At 39.5% G+C, this 22459-nt stretch overlaps 1 protein-coding gene and 1 pseudogene across 2 annotated transcripts in view; one reads left to right on the top strand and one right to left on the bottom strand.

The window, feature by feature from the left end:
- ITGAV (integrin subunit alpha V) overlaps positions 1-22459 on the top strand; it is a 108862-nt gene that overhangs the window by 6244 nt on the left and 80159 nt on the right. The window contains exon 2 of one of the 2 annotated variants that reach the window (XM_005202252.5): positions 7347-7477. In XM_005202252.5, the coding sequence (XP_005202309.1) occupies positions 7347-7477 (131 nt within the window). 2 annotated transcript variants of the gene reach the window in all.
- Positions 13090-15707, bottom strand: LOC132343530 (small integral membrane protein 20-like; annotated as a pseudogene).

Genomic DNA, 22459 nt, shown 5'->3' with positions numbered 1-22459 from the left:
GAAGTGGTCACATTTTCTAAGTTTGCTCTTATCTGTACACATTCAGAAAATTTCTCTTTTAAGTAATTGTACTGGGCATTACTATTTCCATACAATGGAAGTGGAAACTGAGGCTGAGAGATTTACAGTGACTTTCTTGAATGATTTATATGGTGATTAGAACCTTTAGACCCAAACTGCCCATTAGACAGTGCTGCTTACATCACATTTTTTTTTCTGGTCTGTCACTTCTTTTACTTTAATTAAGCTGTTGTAGGCACATTAGATATTCCTAGATGAACTCTTTAGTAAAAACGATTTAATTGTTTATAAGGTGATTTATTTACAGGCTGTTTTTTGTTACTGTGGCAGAAAGACACAAACTTGTCCTCCCAACACATTAGCAGGCTTTTCCTCTCTGCGATATGTGTTGCTCTTATAGTCTTAATTTTCTCATATAGGATCTTTTGCCACCCTGTACTCTTTGTTCTCTACAAATGCTTACTTTTTTTCTCTCCCTTTTAGAACTTAACATTTGTCTAAGGCAGTCTTACTGTTTTTATCTCTCCATTTTTCTCTTGGAGAACTTTCTCTTAACACTCTTTACAAGTAACTTCAATATCATGTTGACACTTTGCACAAAGAACTTCATTTCTCAGCTTTTTTCCCCTCCCATTCCTCCCATTCACCTAGCACTTAGAAGCTGAGAATGCTCACACATTCCTTTTATATTATTCTACCATTTCTGTGGCATTTCACCAATGTGCAAGACTGCACATGAAGGTATGCTTAGGAAAACTTGATGAACACCCTGGTTAGCACATCTAATTACCGTCATTTCATGCCCATAATGTGCAAATGGTCTGATGAAAAGCAGCAGCCTTGTTCCTGGTCTTATCCAAGGAACTCGAGCTCTGTGCCACCAATAGAGTGAGTGCAATTTCCATTCAGAACTCTCCTGCAGAGCCCTTTTTTCTGTCTTTGCTGAAGCCTGTGTCCCCTACCAACTTCCCAGCCTTCTCTGTCTCTAGTGCCAAGTAAAGAAAGTATCTGAAATCCAAGATTAAGAAGCGATATGTTACAGAAAGAAATTATTTTAAGGATAACTTAACCAGATGTTTATTGGAGGATGATTTCTGCATTCTGCAGGGGTTGATGATAGTGGAGGTGGCTTTTTACTTATGGCTGTTAAAACTGAGACTTATTACTATCAAATGTACCTGCCACTCAGTTGTCAATTTAATAAGCTTTTTTAAAGCGCTTATTATGTGGCAGTACAAAGATGAATGAGGGTATCCTTCATTCATGGAAGCCGTTTATTATAAGGTAGGAAGAAGTGCTTTGACAAAAAATTATTAAAGATACTGTAGTGTGCTGTGTGAGGACAGTTCAGAAATGAGTTTGCTTGTAGGTTTTTAAATAGATTCTGAGAACCAGCTCTTCTGTCCTGAGGTCCCGGAACCTGTCCTTTATCCACAACACAAAAGTCATAACACACACCTGTGCTTGCATTACCCTTATTAGGGCTACTGCAGGAATGATCCTATGCCTTTTTAGGTACAGATCTGAAAAGTATACTTCTCAGAAATACTTTTTTTTCCCCCCTATCTTGTACTCAAGAATCATTTAATTCAGATAAGGAGGGGCAGTTTTATAATTTTGTAGCCAAATTTTTGACCCGTTGAAAGGCAGATTTCATATATATATATGTGTGTGTACGGATGTGTGTGTGTGTAATTTAGTTGTTAACCAGCTCTGCTGTAGAAATGTAGGGTAGGATGATAACTGAGCTGCTCTCTTATTCATGGGGGTTAAGAGTTCTCGAGTTGGACTGTGAAGAGAGCTGCGTGCCGAAGAATTGATGCTTTTGAACTGTGGTGTTGGAGAAGACTCTTGAGAGTCCCTTGGACTGCAAGGAGATCCAACCAGTCCATCCTAAAGGAGATCAGTCCTGGGTGTTCTTTGGAAGGACTGATGCTAAAGCTGAAACTCCAATACTTTGGCCACCTGATGCAGAGAGCTGACTCATTTGAAAAGACCCTGATGCTGGGAAAGATTGAGGGCAGGAGGAGAAGGGGACGACAGAGGATGAGATGGCTGGATGGCATCACCGACTTGATGGACATGAGTCTGGGTGAACTCCGGGAGTTGGTGATGGACAGGGAGGCCTGGTGTGCTGCGATTCATGGGGTCGCAAAGAGTCGGACACGACTGAGCGACTGAACTGAACTGAACTGAACTGAAGGGTTCTCTTACTCAGCTTTTTTTTTTTTCCTTGCTGAATGAAAACTTAGTTGGCTATGAGGAGAAAGAGCCAGCTTTGGTGTTTTACTGATGCCAAATATGACTGCATAAAACTTTATTCAGCAGGGTGTGGCTTGGTTGGGAATTTTGTCTTTTGAGTGTGGAGTTTTAAGATAAGTATCTGAAAGCAAGATTCAAGTAATTCATGCAGCCAGCTCTTGACTGGTCTAAATAGGATTTGGTAGCTACCATCCAGAAGAAATGAAATTGATAAATAAAAGTTAAAATCAAAGCATTCCAGTACTTCCCCCAAATCAGCTTTATCACTTTTCCTTTGATGCCATGATTACCTTACAATAAAATATCTTTTAGCTCAAAAAAAAAAGAAATCAGAGCATTCCATATTTAAGATGTAGGTTTGTTCATAACTTCACAAAAAAGTGAAAAGCAATTGTGAGTATTTTCTTTGCTGGAAGAATGTAAGTGACTTAGTGTTTAGTAAGGAAATGATAGCGGTGGTAGCTTTTATCCAAGGCCTTCTGTGCTTGACTCCGTCCTGCTCAGCCCCTTTTACGCTGGCCTCTTTCTCTGCCTCCTAAATGTTGTTGCTTCCTCTCTTTGGTCCTCCTCTCTGTGCGAAACTCTGCATTCCTAGTTGACATTCTCACCATATTATCTCTAAGACAGAAGTCTCCTTAGAGCCACAGATACCAATTAGGTGTCTCACAGGTGTTGCAGGCTAACGTGTTGGGAACTGAATTCTTGGTTTTTCTGTAAAATACTCAGTCTGCCTTCTGCTTCCCTACTCTCTCTGCTTTTCTAGCACAGTGTATGGTTCTCCCACTCCTGAGCTCCAGAAGGAAACCGAGGTATTATTCTTTCATCTCATCTTCTCTTTCTACCTTAGTCAAGCCATGAGCTCTTCCTGTTCATTCTACTGCAGATATTTTCCAAATCTGCCCATCCGTCTCTTTCTCCATCTACCCTCCCAATCTCAGTTACTGTCACCTCCTTCCTCCGCTGCTGAAAGTCTCTCACTTTTCTTGTTCCATTTTTACCCCCTCCTTCCTTTATTTGTTTCCCCTAAGGCACCAAATTTCATTTTCTTTATTAGATTATGTCTTTCTCTTGCTTTAAAAAAAAACATTCAGAAGCTTCATATGGACCTTAGGAGAAAACCTGAAAGTTTTCCTCTGGCTGAAGGACCCTGCGTGATTCAGCTTTGGCCAAGCGCCCTAGTTTTATTTTGTGCCATTCTCAGTTTGCTCTCCTTCAGCTGCTCTTCTTCTTTGTAAGTCTTTCCTGCTTTGCGACTTTGTACCTCTGCCTGGGATGTTCCCTTCCACCTCTCTATTGTTGTTGTTCAGTCACAAAGTCGTGTCTGACTCTTGGTGACCCCATGGACTGCAGCACTCCAGGCTACTCTGTCGTCCACTGTCTCCTAGAGTTTACTCAAATTCATGTCCATTGAGTCTGTCATGCTATCTAACCATCTCTTCTTATGTTGCCCCCTTCTCTTTTTCCCTTTAATCTTTCCCAGCATCAGGGTCTTTTCTACTGAGTTGGCTGTTCAGTAGAGCCACTTATCAGGTGGCCAAAATATTGGAGCTTCAGCCTCAGTCCATCCAGTGAATATTCAGGGTTGATTTCCTTTAGGATTGACTGACTTGTTCAACCTCTGCATTCCAGTCCCTTATTCCCTTACTCCCAATACACAAGACGCTCTTTGGCAACTTCCTTCTAATCATGTACACTTCAGTGTCTTAGTGAGTCTTAGTGAAGTCGCTCAGTTGTGTCCGACTCTTTGCGACCCCATGGACTGTAGCCTACGAGGCTCCTCTGTCCATGGGATTTTCCAGGCAATAGTCCTGGAGTGGATTGCCGTTTCCTTCTCCAGGGGATCTTCCCAACCCAGGGATCGAACCCGGGTCTCCCTCATCGTAGACAGACGCTTTACCGTCTGAGCCACCAGGGAATTCAGGTAAATCCATTTGTGACTTTACCTACAAGAAGTCTTTTCTCCTAGTTCTTTAAAGATAACTTCCTTAGATATCCCTTGATCTGAAGAAAATCTCTCCCCTGCATTCTTTAGAGATAACTTTCCTTTATCTAAAAAGGTGTCCTCTCCCCGTACCCAAATAATGTCTCTCAGCCAATTGTTGGTTTCTTTCCTGGCACTTGTAACAGGGACTAATTTTCTTTGCTAGTGTCTTAATTTTCCCCTGAGGGACTGTAAGCTCCACTGAGAGCAGGAATCAAGATGGTTTTATTCACCCTGGTTTCTCTAGTGCCCAGATCTGTGCCTTAGTACTGGAGACACTCAATCTATCTTTTTCGGAATGAATAGAAAAACAGCTAAAGAAAAGACCTCTTTTACTTAAAAATCTGATTCCTGATTATTTTTATCTTTTGCTAATTTTACCCTTTTAGGAAATTGAATAGTGGTTTTGTTCTTTGACCAGAGGTTGATTAAATTAATCCAGTGAAAAGAGAAATTTGTTAGTCGCTATAAAAAAAAATTAAAATATGTTGTTTTAAGACAAGATAAGTTTTCCCAGTGAAGAAATGATAGTATTTAGAATTACCATACGATAGAAATCATTTATTTATTTATTTTTTTTGACCATTCAGGATATAGAATGTATAAAGTAAATCATTAAAAAAAACCCCAAAACCCACAAATTAAAACTAAATGTCCCTGTCTTCAGCCAGCATATATTTTTAACAAATTTATTGAGCTATAATTGACATGATTTGCTGGCATATTGAGTGCAGCACTTTCACGGCATCATCTTTCAGGATTTGAAATAGCTCAACTGGAATTCCATCACCTCCACTAGTTTTGTTCGTAGTGATGCTTTCTAAGGCCCACTTGACTTCACATTCCAGGATGTCTGGCTCTAGGTCAGTGATCACACCATCGTGATTATCTGGGTCGTGAAGATCTTTTTTGTATAGTTCTTCTGTGTATTCAAGTTTGGAAAACTCAGCAGTGGCCACAGGACTGGAAAAGGTCAGTTTTCATTCCAATCTCAAAGAAAGGCAATGCCAAAGAATGCTCAAACTACTGCACAATTGCACTCATCTCACACGCTAATAAAGTAATGCTCAAAATTCTCCAAGCCAGGCTTCAGCAATATGTGAACTGTGAACTTGCTGATGTTCAAGCTGGTTTTAGAAAAGGCAGAGGAACCAGAGATCAAATTGCCAACATCTGCTGGATCATGGAGAAAGCAAGAGAGTTCCAGAAAAACATCTATTTCTGCTTTATTGACTATGCCAAAGCCTTTGACTGTGTGGATCACAATAAACTGTGGAAAATTCTGAAAGAGATGGGAATACCAGACCACCTGACCTGCCTCTTGGGAAATTTGTATGCGGATCAGGAAGCAGCAGTTAGAACTGGACATGGAACAACAGACTGGTTCTAAACAGGAAAAGGAGTCCGTCAAGGCTGTATATTGTCACCCTGCTTATTTAACTTATATGCAGAGTACATCATGAGAAACACCGGGCTGGAAGAAGCACAAGCTGGAATCAAGATTGTCAGGAGAAATATCAATAACCTCAGATATGCAGATGACACCACCCTTATGGCAGAAAGTGAAAAGGAACTAAAAAGCCTTTGATGAAAGTGAAAGAGGAGAGTGAAAAAGTTGGCTTAAAGCTCAACATTCAGAAAACGAAGATCATGGCATCCAGTCCCATCACTTCATGGCAAATAGATGGGGAAACTGGAAACAGTGTCAGAGTTTATGTTTTTGGACTCCAAAATCACTGTGGATGGTGACTGCAGCCATGAAATTAAAAGACGCTTACTCCTTGGAAGGAAAGTTATGACCAACCTAGATACCATATTCAAAAGCAGAGACATTACTTTGCCAACAAAGGTCCGTCTATTCAAGGCTATGGTTTTTCCTGTGGTCATGTATGGATGTGAGAGTTGGACTGTGAAGAAAGCTGAGTGCCGAAGAATTGATGCTTTTGAACTGTGGTGTTGGAGAAGACTCTTGAGAGTCCCTTGGACTGCAAGGAGATCCAACCAGTCCATTCTGAAGGACATCAGCCCTGGGATTTCTTTGGAAGGAATGATGCTAAAGCTGAAACTCCAGTACTTTGGCCCCCTCATGCGAAGAGTTGACTCATTGGAAAAGACCCTGATGCTGGGAGGGATTGGGGGCAGGAGGAGAAGGGGACGACAGAGGATGAGATGGCTGGATGGCATCACTGACTCGATGGGCATGAGTCTGGGTGAACTCCGGGAGTTGGTGATGGACAGGGAGGCCTGGCATGCTGCAATTCATGGGGTCACAAAGAGTTGGACATGACTGAGCGACTGAATTGAACTGACTGAACTGACATGATAAACTGTACCTATCTAAAGTGACAGTTTGGCTGGCATAAATTTTTAGTTGATACAACTTTGCCGACAAAGGTCCTGTAGTCAAAGCTGTGGTTTTTCCAGTAGTCATGTACAGATGTGAGAGCTGGACCATGAAGAAGGCTGAGTGCCAAAGAATTGATGCTTTTGAATTGTGCTGGAGAAGACTCTTGAGAGTCTCTTGGACAGCAAAGAGATCAAACCAGTCAATCCTAAAGGAAATCAACCCTGAATATTCATTAGAAGCACTGATGCTGAAGCTGAACCTCCAGTCCTTTGGCCACCTGATGCAGAGTTGACTCAGTGGAAAAGACCCTGATGCTGGGAAAGATTGAGGGCAGGAGGAGAAGGGGCAGTAGAGGATGAGATGGTTGGATGGCAACAGCAACTCAATGGGCATGAGTTTGAGCAAGATCTGGGAGATAGTGAGGGACAGGGAGGCCTGGTGCGTTGCAGTCCATGGCATCGCAGCAGAGTCTGACACGACTTAGTGAGTGAACAACAACAGCGACAACCCTGAAGTTGCCCTATAATGTGTTACTGGATTGAATAAACCATACTGAATAATGTATGTATGTAAAAGAGCACCGAATGAGTAAGGAAGATGGATTACGCTCTCAGTGAGTGGTTTTTTAAAAATATTTGTGGATAAAATAAGGAGAATGATTGCTTTTCCTAAATCACAAGAGATGGTTTATGCTTTGTGTGACTTAGAGTCTTTGTCTTCCCATTTGTATTTTAGCAGGATGTTTCTTCTGGTGGGAGCGCCCAAAGCAAACACTACCCAGCCTGGGATTGTGGAAGGAGGGCAAGTCCTTAAGTGTGACTGGTCTTCTCACCGTAGGTGCCAGCCAATTGAGTTTGATGCCACAGGTAAGCATTTATATGGTGGCCCCTTTGCTTAATTTCTGTTACTTATATTTTCTCCCTATCTTTACCTCCCTCCATTTGACATAGTTTAAAACATTTAATTTTTGAAAGTACTTGCATTAGCTTAAATGTAACAATTTAATGACATAGATATATAAGTACTTCAGATCCCCAGAGAGTTAAAGACAAATGACTTATTATATGATTTTTTGTTTTTTGTACAATTTTGTGGCATGTGAAAGCCTTAATACATTGTGTTTCTATTGCTTTAGATGTCTCCAACTTTAACTGGTAATGTAACCTGCAGAAGTCTGGGGAAATCTATTAAAATTTTTTTGCCAACAGAGAAAGGACAAAAAGCTTTCTTTGAAGAGGTGCAAAAAATTTTATCAAAAACCAGTTGAGTAATCTTTTGTATTCAAGTAGATTTGGTTGACTTAAAAAAATTCTTTTCTAGAATTTATTGGGGAAATAATATGTTATGATTCTGATAACATTAAAGTTTTCTCTACAGGGACAATTCCACTGTGGTGGTAAGGAGAAAGATAGGATAAGATGAGAAATAAATAATTGTAAGTTTTTCACTTACATAGGTAAAATAAAATATGCATAATCCTATATATATTTCTGTTGGTATATTTATCTACATTTGTGAAAGCTTAGAGAATCCTTAAAGAAAGAGTTTGACATTCTTCAGGTGCAATAGTCTGCATAATTTTTTTAACAATGTTGATTTGCTGGCTTTGACAGAATATTTTAAGATAAGTCTGAAGAAAATTAATATTTTTTTCCATATTGTTATTTACTGCTAGTTCTAAAATTCATTCTGGGAATTATACTATCAATTAAACAGAAATCATGATATGGACTGTTCCATTTGATATCATGATCAGTGCCAAAATGAATGTCATTAAGCCAGTTCTTTATAGGAATCAGGTCACGTTTGCTTTTTTCCATTTGAAACCATCTGCATTAAACCTTGTTTTTTTCCCCATATATATGGCATTTGGAAAACTCTAGGAGTATGTAAAAGGTTCAGTTTTACCACAAATAGAGAAATATATCTGTGATTCAGGGTATTACTGGTCAGGGCTTTTATGTCTTTTGACAAAATATGCATATTAATGAATAAAAATGTTGAACTGTTCAGATATATTTCTGTATTCAACACCATAGGTTTTGTGCAGTGCAAGGTAATTTATTAACTGGTCTTTATTGAAATTTGTTTATTGAAAAAATTTCAAACAGTTTAAAAGAGTAGACAGTGAGAAATGGATTTGCTCACATCAGCCTGCTTAGAGGCTACCACTTGAAACAATTTCTTTTATCTTCTTAGAATTTTCTTATTCTTACATATCTATATATCCTTTAAAAAAAAAAGCAACTCACGAAATAGGAGTCTTCTATATATTACTAAGGCACCTGAGTCAACCCCCTCCGCCTCCTAATATAATCTCTTATAGACATATATAGATTTACCGCATTCTTTGCCAATCATGGTGATTATTCAGTTTTATGTACATACAGTCCATATTGTTTATTTCTTGCCAGCAGGCAGGGCAGTCCATGGGTTCACCCCGGTCAGCATCCTAGGCATTCTCGGCACACAGTAGCGTGGGGAACGGTGGAGAGGAGACCTGGAGGGGCAGATGGAAAAGAGCCAGCACCACCCTCTGCAGTTCTCCACGCTTCTGCCCCCGGTAGCCCTGCTGTTTGTTCTCTAGAGCAGCCAGAGTGATTCTTTTAAAATAATATTCAGATTGTAACATTCCCATTCAGATTCCACTGAATGGACAGATTCCACTTCCATCTGTCTCACAGTAGCTAAGAGGACTCTTGAGTATTCCAGCCCACTGTTTCTGTCTTTACCTTCATGCTCTTCCAGGCTCACTGGGTCTCTTTGCAGAGGTTTGTAAACAGTAGGCACATTCTCACCTCACCTTTGCCTGGACTATTTCCACTGCCTGAAACATTGATTCCCCGAATGTACATTGGGTGCCCCTCCATCACCTCTTCTGGGAATTCCTCAAATGTCATTTTCTCAGTTATGCGCTGACCTTCTTATTTAAAATTCCAATTCCCCCTTTCCCACTGTGTGCTCCCATCATCTTCTCCCCTTTATTTTTTTCCTTAGTACTCACGCTGCTGTACAATTTATTTTTAGTTAATTTGTTTTAGTTATCCTTTCCTTCAATTAGGATATGTATTCCATGGGGATTGTTTTTATCTGTTTTGTTCACTGCTGCAATCCCAGGGCCTAAAACAGTGCCTGGCACAAGTGGTACCCAATACGTTAAGTAGATGAATGAATGAGTCATAAGAGCTTTTTCTATAGTGAAGAAATTGCTAAAGTCCTTCAGTTGTACATTGACATGTATGGACTTTTTCTATTCTTTTTGCCCTTGTTTATGATAGTTCTCCAGTCATTTTGTATAGCCTTTCAGACTTCTCTTATGAAAAAAATATACAAATTGTATTTTTTCCATTACAGTTTTTATCCAAATAGTGTTTGAATTTAAGAAAACAGGACAATATGGTTTTCAGTAATCTAGTCATAAACATGTATTATCTGGAACTAGCACCATCAGACTGTATCTTGACTGTGAAAGAAATGCTTACAACTTATAGCATCCTCCTGAACATTCCTCACACCTCTGTCCCATCCTGGCCCAAATACCTCACCATCTATGCACCACTGATGTCTTTTATCTTTTTCATTATCTCAAGAGAGATAGTGGCATTTCTGTTTCCCTCATCCTTAGTCTTGAGTCAGGGGAGATAGTGAAAGTGAAAGTGAAGTTGCTCAGTCGTGTCCGACTCTTTGCGACCCATGGACTGTAGCCTACCGGGCTCCTCTGGCCATGGGATTTTCCAGGCAATAGTACTGGAGTGAATTGCCATTTCCTTCTCCAGGGGATCTTCCCAACCCAGGGATTGAACCCTGGTCTCCTGCATTGTAGACAGCGTCTGAGCCACCAGGGAAGTCCTGCTGACTTCCCAGGGAGATAGTAGCTGAGGGGATAAATGTGGTTTCTGGAAGCAAATCGCCTGGGGCTTAATCCAGCCCTGTCATTTACTGCTGTTAAACTTTTCACAGTTTACTAACAGGTTACCACCCTCTCCCTGACACAGTGCAGGCATGTGTTAAAAGGAATGAGTTGATTCCTATGGAGTTAAATGGAATGTTAAAACATGTGACCTACTTGGTGCAGGGCCAGGCCCACTACAGTCACTCACTTCGTATCTGTTGTTGTTCTGTTGCTCAGTCATTTCCAGCTCTGCGACTTGGTGGACTGCAGCGCACCAGGCTTCCCTGTCCTTCACCATCTCCTGGAGTTTGCTCAAACTCATGTCCACTGAGTCAGTGATGCCAGCCAACAGTCTTGTCCTCTGTCCTCCCCTTCAAGTTGCTTTGTATTGTTAATACTTCTCCCTTCTCAGGGACCCTGCTTACTTTCATTTGTCTCTACGATCCCGCCCTTCCCCCGTACTCCTTTTTAAAATTTTTTTAAAAAGAAAACAACTTTCAAACATGCTTTACTTTTTCCTACCTGAAAAATTAATTGAAACAGCTTTCCCTTGAGCTTGTGTCTTCTCTTAGCCATTTTCCTTTCTCCTTTTCTTCACAAGCAATATACTGAACACTCTGCCTCCGTTTATCACCTTCCATGCTCAGCTACTTCAATCTGGCGGCTCCCTGAACCCAACCCAGCATTGCCCAAACTCAAATCGCTGGTGGCAGCTCTGCCTCAGTGGACACTTGATCCCTCATCCACCACTGTCTTATTTAAAGTTGCCACTTTTTGCCTGTCTGGAACTATCTTGTCCTCTTATTCCTCCTGACCTTTAAAAAAAAAATTATTGATGTATAGTTGATTTATCATGTGTTAATTTTTTCTATACAGCAGAGTGACTCAGTTATATATGTGTTTTTTTCATGTTCTTTTCTATTATGTTTTCTCATAGGATATTGAATATAGTTCCCTGCCTCCTAGCCTTCTTGGGACTCTTGTGGAGTTTGCCCTTTGACTCTTCTTTCTTTGCTCTCTCCATCTGTATTTGTTATACATCATCGTGTCATGAAAAGGAAATAGACCATGGAGTCACACAGACCTGCGTTCAAATCCAGGCTCTGCCATTTTTTCCAGTGTTGTTGTTTTCTAGTTGCTCAGTCACGTCTGACTCTTTGTGACCCCATGTACTGAAGCCAGCCAGGCTCCTCTGTTCATGGGATTCCCCAGGCAAGAATATTGGAGTGGGTTGCCATTCCCTTTTCCAGGGGTTCCCAATGTTACTTTGGAAAGATTGCCTACCTTTCCACAGCTGTACTATATTCCAGGGGTGATCATGAAATGTTTCAGTTATTTAATTTATTTTCTCTGCTTTATTGTGTTTCTGAGTCCAGAGGAGACTTCAGTGCTTTAAAGGGCTCCATCCTCATTTTTTTGAATATTTGGGAAATAAAATTTATTGTTGTTCAGTCACTAAGTTGTGTCCAACTCTTTGTGACCCCATGGACTATAGTATGCCAGGCTTCCCTGTCCTCCATTGTCTCCTGGAGTTTGCTCAAATTCATGTCCATTGAGTTGGTGGCAGTATCTAATCATCTCTTCTGCCACCTCCTTCTCCTTTTGCATTCAATCTTTCCCAGCATCAGGGTCTTTCCCACTGAAAGACCGTATTGTTACTACTTCTCCTGTTATTACTGCACTGGCTCGTAGCATCAGGTGGCCAAATAATTGAAACTTCAGCTTTAGCTTTAGTCCTTCCAGTGAATATTCAGTGTCGATTTCCTTTAGGATGGACTGACTTGATTTCCTTGCAGTCCAAGGTACTCTCAAGAGTCTTCTCCTCCAAAGCACAGTTAGAAAGCATCAGTTCTATGGTGCTTAGCCTTCTTTATGGTCCAGCTCTCATACCTACACATAACTGCTGGAAAAACCATAGCTTTGACTATATAGACCTTTTTTTTTTTTTTTTGATGTGAAAAGAAATCATTCTAATATACACACTTTCACTTCATTAATTCAACAGTGATTTCTGATAGGCATGCCCATCCATTTAGTTTTGCTTCAAGTTTATTCTTCAACATAGAGCCACCTTCCTAATGAGATAGTTGAGTTGAACTATTTATTTTTAAAGAGTACAATGTACCTTGTCCTCAAAGAGTTTTATCAACTTTAACATTTTCAAAGAGCCCTATGAGGGTGCTCATTATGGTGGTTTCCCCCTGAAACTTCCCATTTGGAAGACTGCAAAACAGACTAGGATCTTCCCCAGTCTATCGGTTGCTTATATTCATATCACAACCCAGGTGGGTAAGAGGTACAGATTGAATGATAAATAGATTGCCTCCAATCCCAGCTGGGTGAGAGAGCTTCATGTTTAGAAAGGAAGCCAAATCATGAAAACTTTCCTAATGGTGTGATTTATTCCAGGATTCTTTTGAACTTAAGTAGGGAATTTAATCCTTGTGCACAGTACTCTTCTTTATGGCTTTCTCGAGTTTTCCTCTCCAGCCATCATTCTCTAGCCAGGTGATTGATTATACTTGCTGTAGAACTGAAAGCATGAAGTCTCTTTCTCTTTCATAATTAAAGGTGGTGATAGTCTTCTCATTTCCTACCAAATGGATCCAACCACACTTTCAGCCATGGTGGCTGCATGTCTTCTTGAACAGTGCCAGCTTGATTTATGGTTTGTTGCTTCTGTTACTCCTACAGTCGCATTAGGGTCTGGAAGTAGATGAGGTAGAGGGCAGCACCAATCAGGGAGATGAAGCTCCCGAAAATGAGAGCAGTGTGCAGATTCTGGGACACGGCTGTAGTTGGGGGCGGCCTGGATTTCTATATAGACCTTTGTCAGCAAACAGTCTCTGCTGTTTAATATGCTGTCTATGTTTATCATAGCTTTCCTTTCAAGGAGTAAGCGTCTTTTAATTTCATAGCTGTAGTCACCATCTGCAGTGATTTTGGAACCCAGGAAAATAGTCAGCCACTGCTTCCACTTTTTCCCTTTCTATATGTCATGAAGTGATGGGACTGGATGCCATTATCTTAATTTTTTGAATGTTGAGTTTTAAGCCAGCTTTTCGCTCTCCTCTTTCACCCTCTTTAGTTCCTCTTCACTTTCTGCCATTAGAGCGGTATCATCTGCATATCTGAGGTTGTTGATATTTTTCCCAGCTGTCTGGCTTCCAGCTTGTGCTTCATCCAGCCCGGCATTTTGCATTATGTACTCTGCATAAGAATTAGATAAGCAAGGTGACAGTATATAGCCTTGTTGTAGTCCTTTCCCAATTTGGAACCATTTTGCCTTCTTGCATTTCTTTTTCTTTGGGATGTTTTGGTCACTACCTCTTGTACAGTGTTAGGAACCTCTGTCTATAGTTCTTTAGGCACTCTGTCTACCAGGTCTAATCCCTTGAATCTATTTGTCACCTCTACTGTATAATCTTAAGGGATTTTTGATTTAGGTCATGCCTGAATGGCCTAGTGGTTTCCCCTACTTCCTTCAGTTTAAGCCTGAATTTTGCAATAAGGAGCTCATGATCTGAGCCACAGTCAGCTCCCAGTCTTTTTTTTGCAGACTGTATAGAGCTTCTTCATCTCTAGCTGCAAAGAATATAATCAATCTGGTTTCTGTATTGACCATCTGGTGATGTCCATGTGTAGAGTCATCTCTTGTGTTATTGGGAAAGGGTGTTTGCTATGACCAGTGTGTTCCCTTGACAAAACTCTGTTCAAGGCTGCTTCATTTTGTCCTTGGAGGCCAAACTTGCCTGTTACTCCAGGTATCTCTTGACTTCTACTTTTGTACTTTAATCCCCTGTGATGAAAAGGACATCTGTTTTTTTTTTCCCTTTGGTATTTAGTTCTAGAAAGTCTTGTAGGACCTTCATAGAACTGGTCAACTTCAGCTTCTTCAACATCAGTGATTGGGGCATAGACTTGGATTACTGTCATGTTGAATGGTTGAATTTATAAAATTACTGTGATGTTGAATTTATAAAATTGTTTTATTTACATTAGCTCTTAGATGATGTATAGTAAATATTACGACTAGTGATTAGTATTATATTTCTAAAACTTCTAGGAATGCCCCTGAATTAGGTAAGCCCCTGTGACTTTTGCAGCCAATGAAACATGCGCAGCAGTGTAGGTGGAAGGGTTTAGGAGTCGGGACGTTGTTCTGCTCCTCCTCTTGCCAGATGCCGCAGTGAGTGGTGATAGTTTAAATGATAGAGGCTCCCTCAGCGTAGTTTCCTGAGTGAGGATGATGTGAAGCTTAGGCTCTTTGACCCACAATGTATGTATATAGAATAATTTTTTGTTATTTTTGACTAATAGACATTCGGGATGCTTGTTACTTTAGCATAATGCAACCTAACTGAATAATACATGTAGGGATATTAAAACTAAGTAAAATTATCAGTAGTCAGCTTTTGGAAAATGGTTATTAAAACCCTTTCCTACTCTGCATGCCAACCCGAGTTCCTGTTAAGTTTCTTGTTCTATTTTATTGGGTCCTGAGTGGCTAAGTAAATAGATATCGTTGCTTTGTTAAGAATGGCCCCTGGTTGGTAAATTGAATTTAGTTTAGGAGAAACTATAGACTATTAGTACCTGATGGGGAAGCCATAGTGTTAGCGTTCCCTGAGTGCATTGACTCTCATAACTGGCATGTCCTTTGTGGGAACTCTGAAAGTGCTGGCTGTGGGGTTTTTATAGGAGATAACCATTCCCATGGGGCATGAGACCTGACACACTGGTAGCTGTTTTATCCGCCAGATCTCGTTCATGTCTGAGCTGTGTCCTGGTGAGGCAAAGAGACATGCTCTGAACAGCTGTGTGTACTGCTGCAGAGGAAAGTTCATGTGAGGACTCTCTTAGGGAGGTATGTCCAGTTCTGTTCTAAAGCCTTGAAATAGACTGGTGCTGAGTGTGGCCTCTGGTGGTTTTGTGAGTCTGACCATTCAATTGAGTCCTGAGAATCCCTCCTGATAGTTGTATCAACATTTGATGTTTGTAACTGTATGAAGTACTTACTTTTTAGGCTCATTTATTTCTTGGGCTGTCTCTTTAAAAACAGAACAGTGACTTATCCCTTCTTGTAATAAGAACAAATATCAGCTAGTTCCAGAATCACAATAAAGTTTTTTTACAGTAAGGTGCTTTTTGGAGATACTACAAATACTTGGTGTTAAATAGGTATTTTCAATGTCCTTTCCCATTCCCTTTGTCTTCCTTTAAGATCAGCTTCTGCTATGCAGGCTGTCAATGCAGTAGGTACAGCTCTTTTTCTTTATTTAGCTAAAATTTACACTTCTTTTCTTTTCTTTCTGGTTGTCTTACATTGTGTTTGTTTTCCAGACTAGACTGTAAATTCTCCAGACAAATTTGTTTGTGCTCACCATCGCGTGCTAGTGAATAGAGACGTGCTTGGCATATGGTAGGCTGTGTGTGTGTATTTATTGCCTGCAGGTGTTGGGTTCTTCATGTAAAGCAATAAAAACTGCCTTTGGCTAAATTTTGCTGAATAGGAATTTATTGGCAGAATATCGGTAACTCGATAGTTTTCTGAATAATGGGTAAGAGAAGCTAACAGAGGAACTAGTAGTGCAGGGTCTTACTGCTGTTGGACTTGGTGGTACTGGCTATAGGACAACACCGTGAGAATAATTTCTTACCCATCTCTGGCTTTTGGCATCACTTGCTAGAGATTCAAAGCTTTTATGGTAGTATCTGACTGACTCTAAGAAGTATGCCTATGCCTGTGTCAGAAAGTCTGTCTTACCTGGCACAGCTAAGAAATGATAGACTATGAGCTTGTTTAGAGAACTAAAACTTACAGTTTTCAAACGAAGAAAAAGAATAGCAGTAAGAGAGTACCTTTTTCTCTTTTGGGTTGGAAAACAAGGTCATAGTAAGAAAACATCCAGTGTGTATCTGTGGTTGTTGTCCAGTTGCTAAGTCATGTCCAGCTCTTTGCAACCCCATTGGCTGTAGCACGCCAGGCTTCCCTGTCCTCCACTATCTCTGGAGTTTGCGCAGGTTCATTGTGTGTTTATTGCTGATCAGTAATTCATGAACCAATTTTATTTTCTCTTTACCAAAGATATACCTAGATATTAAACAGTGTATAACTTTGTAGGCCATTTTAGTGTGACCTGTCACATGCATTAAGACATGTAGCAGTAGCTAAGAAAGAAAATCTGGAGTTTGGTATTAGAATAGTGTAACACTTAGTTTCTTAGCTCTTAAAGAGGAAAGATGAATACTTGTAGTGTTTTTCTTTTTTTCTTATCCCAGGGCATGATTTTTGGTAGTGGAAGAGGAAGAAAGATTTTAAAAATTATGGTTGGAAGACTAGTCTAAATTTATGTCACTTTATGTCTGAGCAGTAGACACAAGTAGATTTATACTGAAATAAAGGAGGCAGACCCAGAAAGTCTTAACTCTGCAGAGAAAGGGCTTCCCAGATCAGTTGCTGGTATTTTAGGTAGCTAATAAAAGATAAGGTAGAATTCACCAGAGGCAAGAGAGAGTTCCAGGGCAGAGGAAACAAAATATGCATAGATTAGTAAAAGTGTTTTTGAAGGAAAATCAAATAATTCTATGTGACCTGCATGTGTACATTTTTCTATAAGATTTATATGCATAAGGTGAGAGTGTCTGAGGGCATGTTGAGAAATTAAGCTGGAAGTAAATGGAGGGAGGATCTAAATGAACTTTAAAAAGATAATTCAAGCCAGCAGTCTAACCAAATAAATTCACCATCGAGCCTAACACACATAGAGCATTGTATGAAAAATAAAAGGATCTAAAACCCAGTGGGTAGAGCCCTTGGTTCTTTGCCATGCTAAGTAGATTTGATGTGAACTTTACAGAGAAAGTAACATTTTCAGTACCTAGTCTATTAATTTTCTTAGTCATTATTTTTGGTAGAATTATACAGGTTACATGAAATAATGAATATTATATGGATAGCTCCAAAATACTGTAGACATGTCTTTTAAACAAGGAAAATGTAGGGTTCTGTGATGAAAAGTTTAATTTAGTAGAAAATTCAGTCTGAGATGGTACGCTTATTTACTGCTTTGATTTTTGAATGATATTTGTGCATTACTGATCCTGCAGGAACAAAAGAAAACCTTAGTCTAAACTTCCTTATTTCATGGATTTGTTAAACTTAGTTCCTAAACATGCTCTCTTAATTTTTTTTTAAGCTTTTGACTTTGGCTTGTCTTCCTTGTTTTCTTTTGTTAACTTCTAAACATAAACTTTATTATGTTTCTAGTTGTGTCCTTTTGTGTGATTTGTCGTCTTTATTTTTCTTTTTCCTGCTGATTTCCTTGATGTAATATGTAAATAAAACCACAACTAGTATGTAAAAAGGAAAACCTCGTGTCTTATTTTACATACCTGTTCAGTGATTTCAGCTACTTTGAAATGGTAGTTACCCACTTAGGTTTTTAAACCCCTTCATCTAGTGACTCAGCAAAATTGGTAGGTTTTAACCAAGGTTTGCATAATGGTTGGAAACTGATTTTTCCCTAAATTGATAGAATAATCTGAACTTTGAGACATGGGTTGAATTACTGAAATTTAAAAGGTCATTTTGGGGTATGATTTGTTTGTTTTCTAACATGATTTTTAAAAAAATTTTTTGAGATATAATTGATTTACAATATTTTATACATTTCAGGTATACAACATGGTGATTCACAATTTTTAAAGATTATACTCCATTTATAGTTATTATAAAATAGTGCCTCTATTTTCTGTGCTCTACAATATACCCTTGGAGCTTCTTTATTTATACACAGTAGTTTGTTATCTCTTATTCCCCTACTTCTAAAAAAACAAAATGATTGTTATGTAGAAAACATAATTTATCTGAATGTAGATGGCAACCCACTTGTATTCTTGCCTGGAGAATCCCATGGACAGAGGAGCCTGGTGGGCTATATAGTCCATGAGGTCGCAAAGGAGTCGGACACGACAGCACACAGCACACAGATGTGGAAAAGTAGAACTTAAGCAAGTCTACTTTAGTGTAAGGACTGATGATCTGTGTATTTTAAGAAGTAAAAGTATTCTAAAATTGTGTTATGTTGGTATGCAAAACATTATCAAGAATATTATGTAGCAAGATAGGGTTAGTCTGTTATCTCAGTTTTGTCTTCATGCCTGATTAATTTCTTATTCTTTTTATCACAAGTTACTATAAATACATTTGGAGGCTTAAAAACAACACAAATTTATTATCTTCAGTTTTGAAGGTCAGATGTCTCATGGGGCCCAAATCAAGGTCTGCAGTGCTGCATTGCTCTTGGGGGCTCCAAGGAAGAAGCCATTTTCAGGCCTTTTCTAACTTGAAGAGGCCACTCATCTTCCCTGGCTTGTAGCCTCTTCCTCTGTTTTAAAAGCCAGGATTGACTGGTTGAGTCTTTGTCAGGCCACATCACTGATACTGACTCTCCGGCCTCCCTGCTGTGACTGCTGCTCCTGCTGCTGCTGCTAAGTTGCTTCAGTCGTGTCCGACTCTGTGCGACCCTACAGACGGCAGCCTACTAGGCTCCTCTGTCCCTGGGATTCTCCAGGCAAGGATACTGGAGTAGGTTGCCATTTCCTTCTCCAATGCATGAAAGTGAAAAGTGAAAGTGAAGTTGCTTAGTCGTGCCTGACTCCTAGAGACCCTGTGGACTGCAGCCTACCAGGCTCCTCCACCCATGGGATTTTCCAGGCAAGAGCACAGGAGTGGGGTGCCATTGCCTTCTCCGCCCTGCTGTGACTACCTCAGGCCTACTGAGATAATCCTGAGTAACTGTCCATTGCAAGGCCCTTAACTGAATCACACCTGCTAGGTTCCTTTATGTAATGTCCTATATCCAGGTATGACATTTCACGTGGTGTGAAGTTTCCAGGGATAAGGATTTGAACGTCTTTGGTGGCGAAGTGGGGGTAGTGGGGATTATTCTGTTGTCACAGAGCCCTTTTAAATATTTTGTTTGATATTGGTTAGAGGCTTCCCTGGTGGCTAAGCGGTAAGCAATCCGCCTGGAATGCAGGAGACATAGATTTGATCTCTGAGTCGGGAAGATCCAGACATGGCAACACGGGCTGAGGAGCCTGGTGGGCTACAGTCCATAGGAGCCTGGTGGGTTGCAATGAGTTGGACACGACTGAAGCATCTGAGCACGCATGCACACCCATACTATAAGCTACTTTAAGGGCACAACCATGATTGTATAAGTCGGCCTTGTTTTCTCTCTCCTTGTTTTTGCTTTGGCTCTGTTGTTATGGGGAATGCAAACTAGAAGGTGAAGGCTCAAATCCATGTCCTGACACTTACTAGATGTGACCTCGGGCAAGTGATTCAAGTTTGCCAGCCTTAAATTTTCCCATTTGTCAAATAAGCATAAGACCTACGCCTCAAACTTGTATGTGGATCAAATGAGATAATGTCTGTGAAGAATGTCTTCATCCTTCTTCTTCATAAATGATGAAGAAGGATACCCTTCTTCTTCATAAATGATGAAGAAGGATACAAATGAAGAAAGGATAGTTGACATCATGCTCATACTGCAGCTGTGGGGAAGTGAATGATTATGGAAAAGGGATAAAATTAAGATAACTGTGGATATCCTTGGTCTGTGTTGTAACCTCTTATGATAACATTTAGGAAAATCTTCTTGCAACACGCTTTCCTTTTTCAGGAAGCAGATGTTACTGACAGATTGACCACTGCCCAGTTTTCTTAATAGTAAATCTTTTCTCAGAAGTTAAACAGATGATGAGCACTGACAGGAAAACATGTAGCACCTGGCACCGTTGCAGTCTCTTTGTTTAGGAATGTGGACTTGCCTGCGTGATTTGTTAAATACATCTCTCTTATAAAAGGAGAAGCACCTACATTTATGTCCCACATTCAGGGAATTGGTGGCACCTTTCACCAACAATGTCTGTCCTAGAGAAGGTCATTAGGTCATTGCCCTCCATCCAAGTGACTTGCTGGAACACTTACCACCTGTTCCCAGAAGGGCTTGGCTGTGTAGACTGTGGGCAAACCCTGGCTATGCCAATTTTCCAGTCAAGAAAAATGCTGTGGAGTATTTTCTGAAAATTACTGTGCTTTGTATTTAATAGAAAGTAGAAAACTGAGCTGCTCTCTGGCTTCTGCGTCATACAGTTGCCAACTCAGTGCAATTAAAACAATCAGGCTGACTCAAAAGCCACCTAAGTTTGCCTTTGTCCTCCTGGTGGATTTTCTGTCTCGGAATGGTGTCAAGATACCTGTCCAGGTGCAATAGTCCTGCAAATTAGAAAGTTAAAAAACACAGAGAAAATAGTCTCCCTTCCCTTGTTACTACAAAATAAGTTTATACTAAAGAATTACATATGTGTGTTTTTTTACTTTTGGTTTAGCGTGTCTGTGTTTATTCACATATGTTGTTTTTTAATGAAACTGTTTCTCCTAATGTACTCTATTGTTCCCCAGTAGAGAATTACACAATTGAAGAACTGGCAGACAACCTAGAAATCAATGAATCCAGTTCTTTTATTACTAGTTGACTACTACTCATGCAGTTAGTTGGTGTTTTAACACTTTAAATTTTTACTGAAGCTGAGCACGTGTAGTCCTTTAAAGACCATCCTCTTCCCAGCCTGTTTGGACCTGACTCGTCCCCATTATTTTAAGACTTAACGGTGACTTTTGTTTTTTTTTTATCTTTGGTAAAGAGTTTTTGTTTTAAAATGTTAGACGCTTTCAGGATCATTTCCTTCTCATCTCTAGGAGGAAACAAACCAGCATTGATAGAGCACTGGGTGTTTTCAAAGGGCCTGTATTCTTTGTGCTGGCTCCATCAGAAGCATCAGAATTGCTCATGGAAGGAGAGGGAGATTTTGATTCTCTGTTCCCCGTGATGGTAATAAATCAGTCAGTAAATAAATACCAATCCCGGGTGAAATGAGCTTTATCATATTTTCTTCTGGCTCTACTTTTCTGACACTTCTTGTTTGCTTTTGAAAAACAGCTGTATCTAATATATATAAAAGATATTCTTGGATAGCTCTGTGTAAATTAGTAATACTTGCTCATGTTCATAGACTATGATTTATTTTTACATTCGCAAGTGATTAGTTTTTCAGTAGTCTGTGGCCCCAAACACTGGATTTAAAGATCTTTATCTCTTTTCATTTTAAAGTCAGTACAGTTACGCTTTTAGAGATATTTAAAGACACTTTAAAGTTTATAAAGCAAATAATTCTTTTACTAATACTAAAGTATAACCATTGCATATTGTCTTCCAGAGTTTCTTATATTAAGAAACTGTGTTTTCTTAGTCAGAGAAGTTTATTAACCTCCATTTTGGTCATCAGTAATATCTGGAATTTTGGTTTTTTTTTAAATGAATTATTTTTCACAACATTCTAGTCCAGTAGTTTGAGTACTAGGAAATATAATGTTTACTGACTATACGAAGAATAACGCTTATAAACATTGCTAGGAGAGCTTGTTCAACCTAAATGTTCTTGAATTTCATGAGCTAAAACTCTTATGTATGGAAGACAAAAATGTAAACCTTAGGTTAATTAAAAGGGGATATATAAGCTCCTAACAGAGCTTTTATATGTGAAGGTTTTTGAATATATACCCACACTACTTTTTTTTCACTTTTTGAAACATACAAACAATACATATTCATTGATTAAAAAAAATGAGAAAACTCCAAAGGGCAAAAAGAAAAGAAAAATCTCCCAAATCCCACCACCGAGGAAATCAGTAGTTATAGGATATGTTTGGTTGTGTGTGTATAACATGTTTGTGTATGTACCTTGTTTATTATGTTTTTGTTCTTTTAAATTATTATTTAGGGTTAAATGAAATTTGGAAATCAGAGGGATGTGTGTTTTTAACACGTTGTAATTTAGTTGCTAAATCGTGTCCACCTCTTTTGTAACCCCATGGACTCTAGCC

This window comes from Bos taurus, chromosome 2, assembly GCF_002263795.3.
Source record: "Bos taurus isolate L1 Dominette 01449 registration number 42190680 breed Hereford chromosome 2, ARS-UCD2.0, whole genome shotgun sequence".
Taxonomy (NCBI): Eukaryota; Metazoa; Chordata; class Mammalia; order Artiodactyla; family Bovidae; genus Bos; species Bos taurus.
Note: the sequence above shows the minus strand (reverse complement) of the source record. Positions and strands in the feature narration are given on the sequence as shown.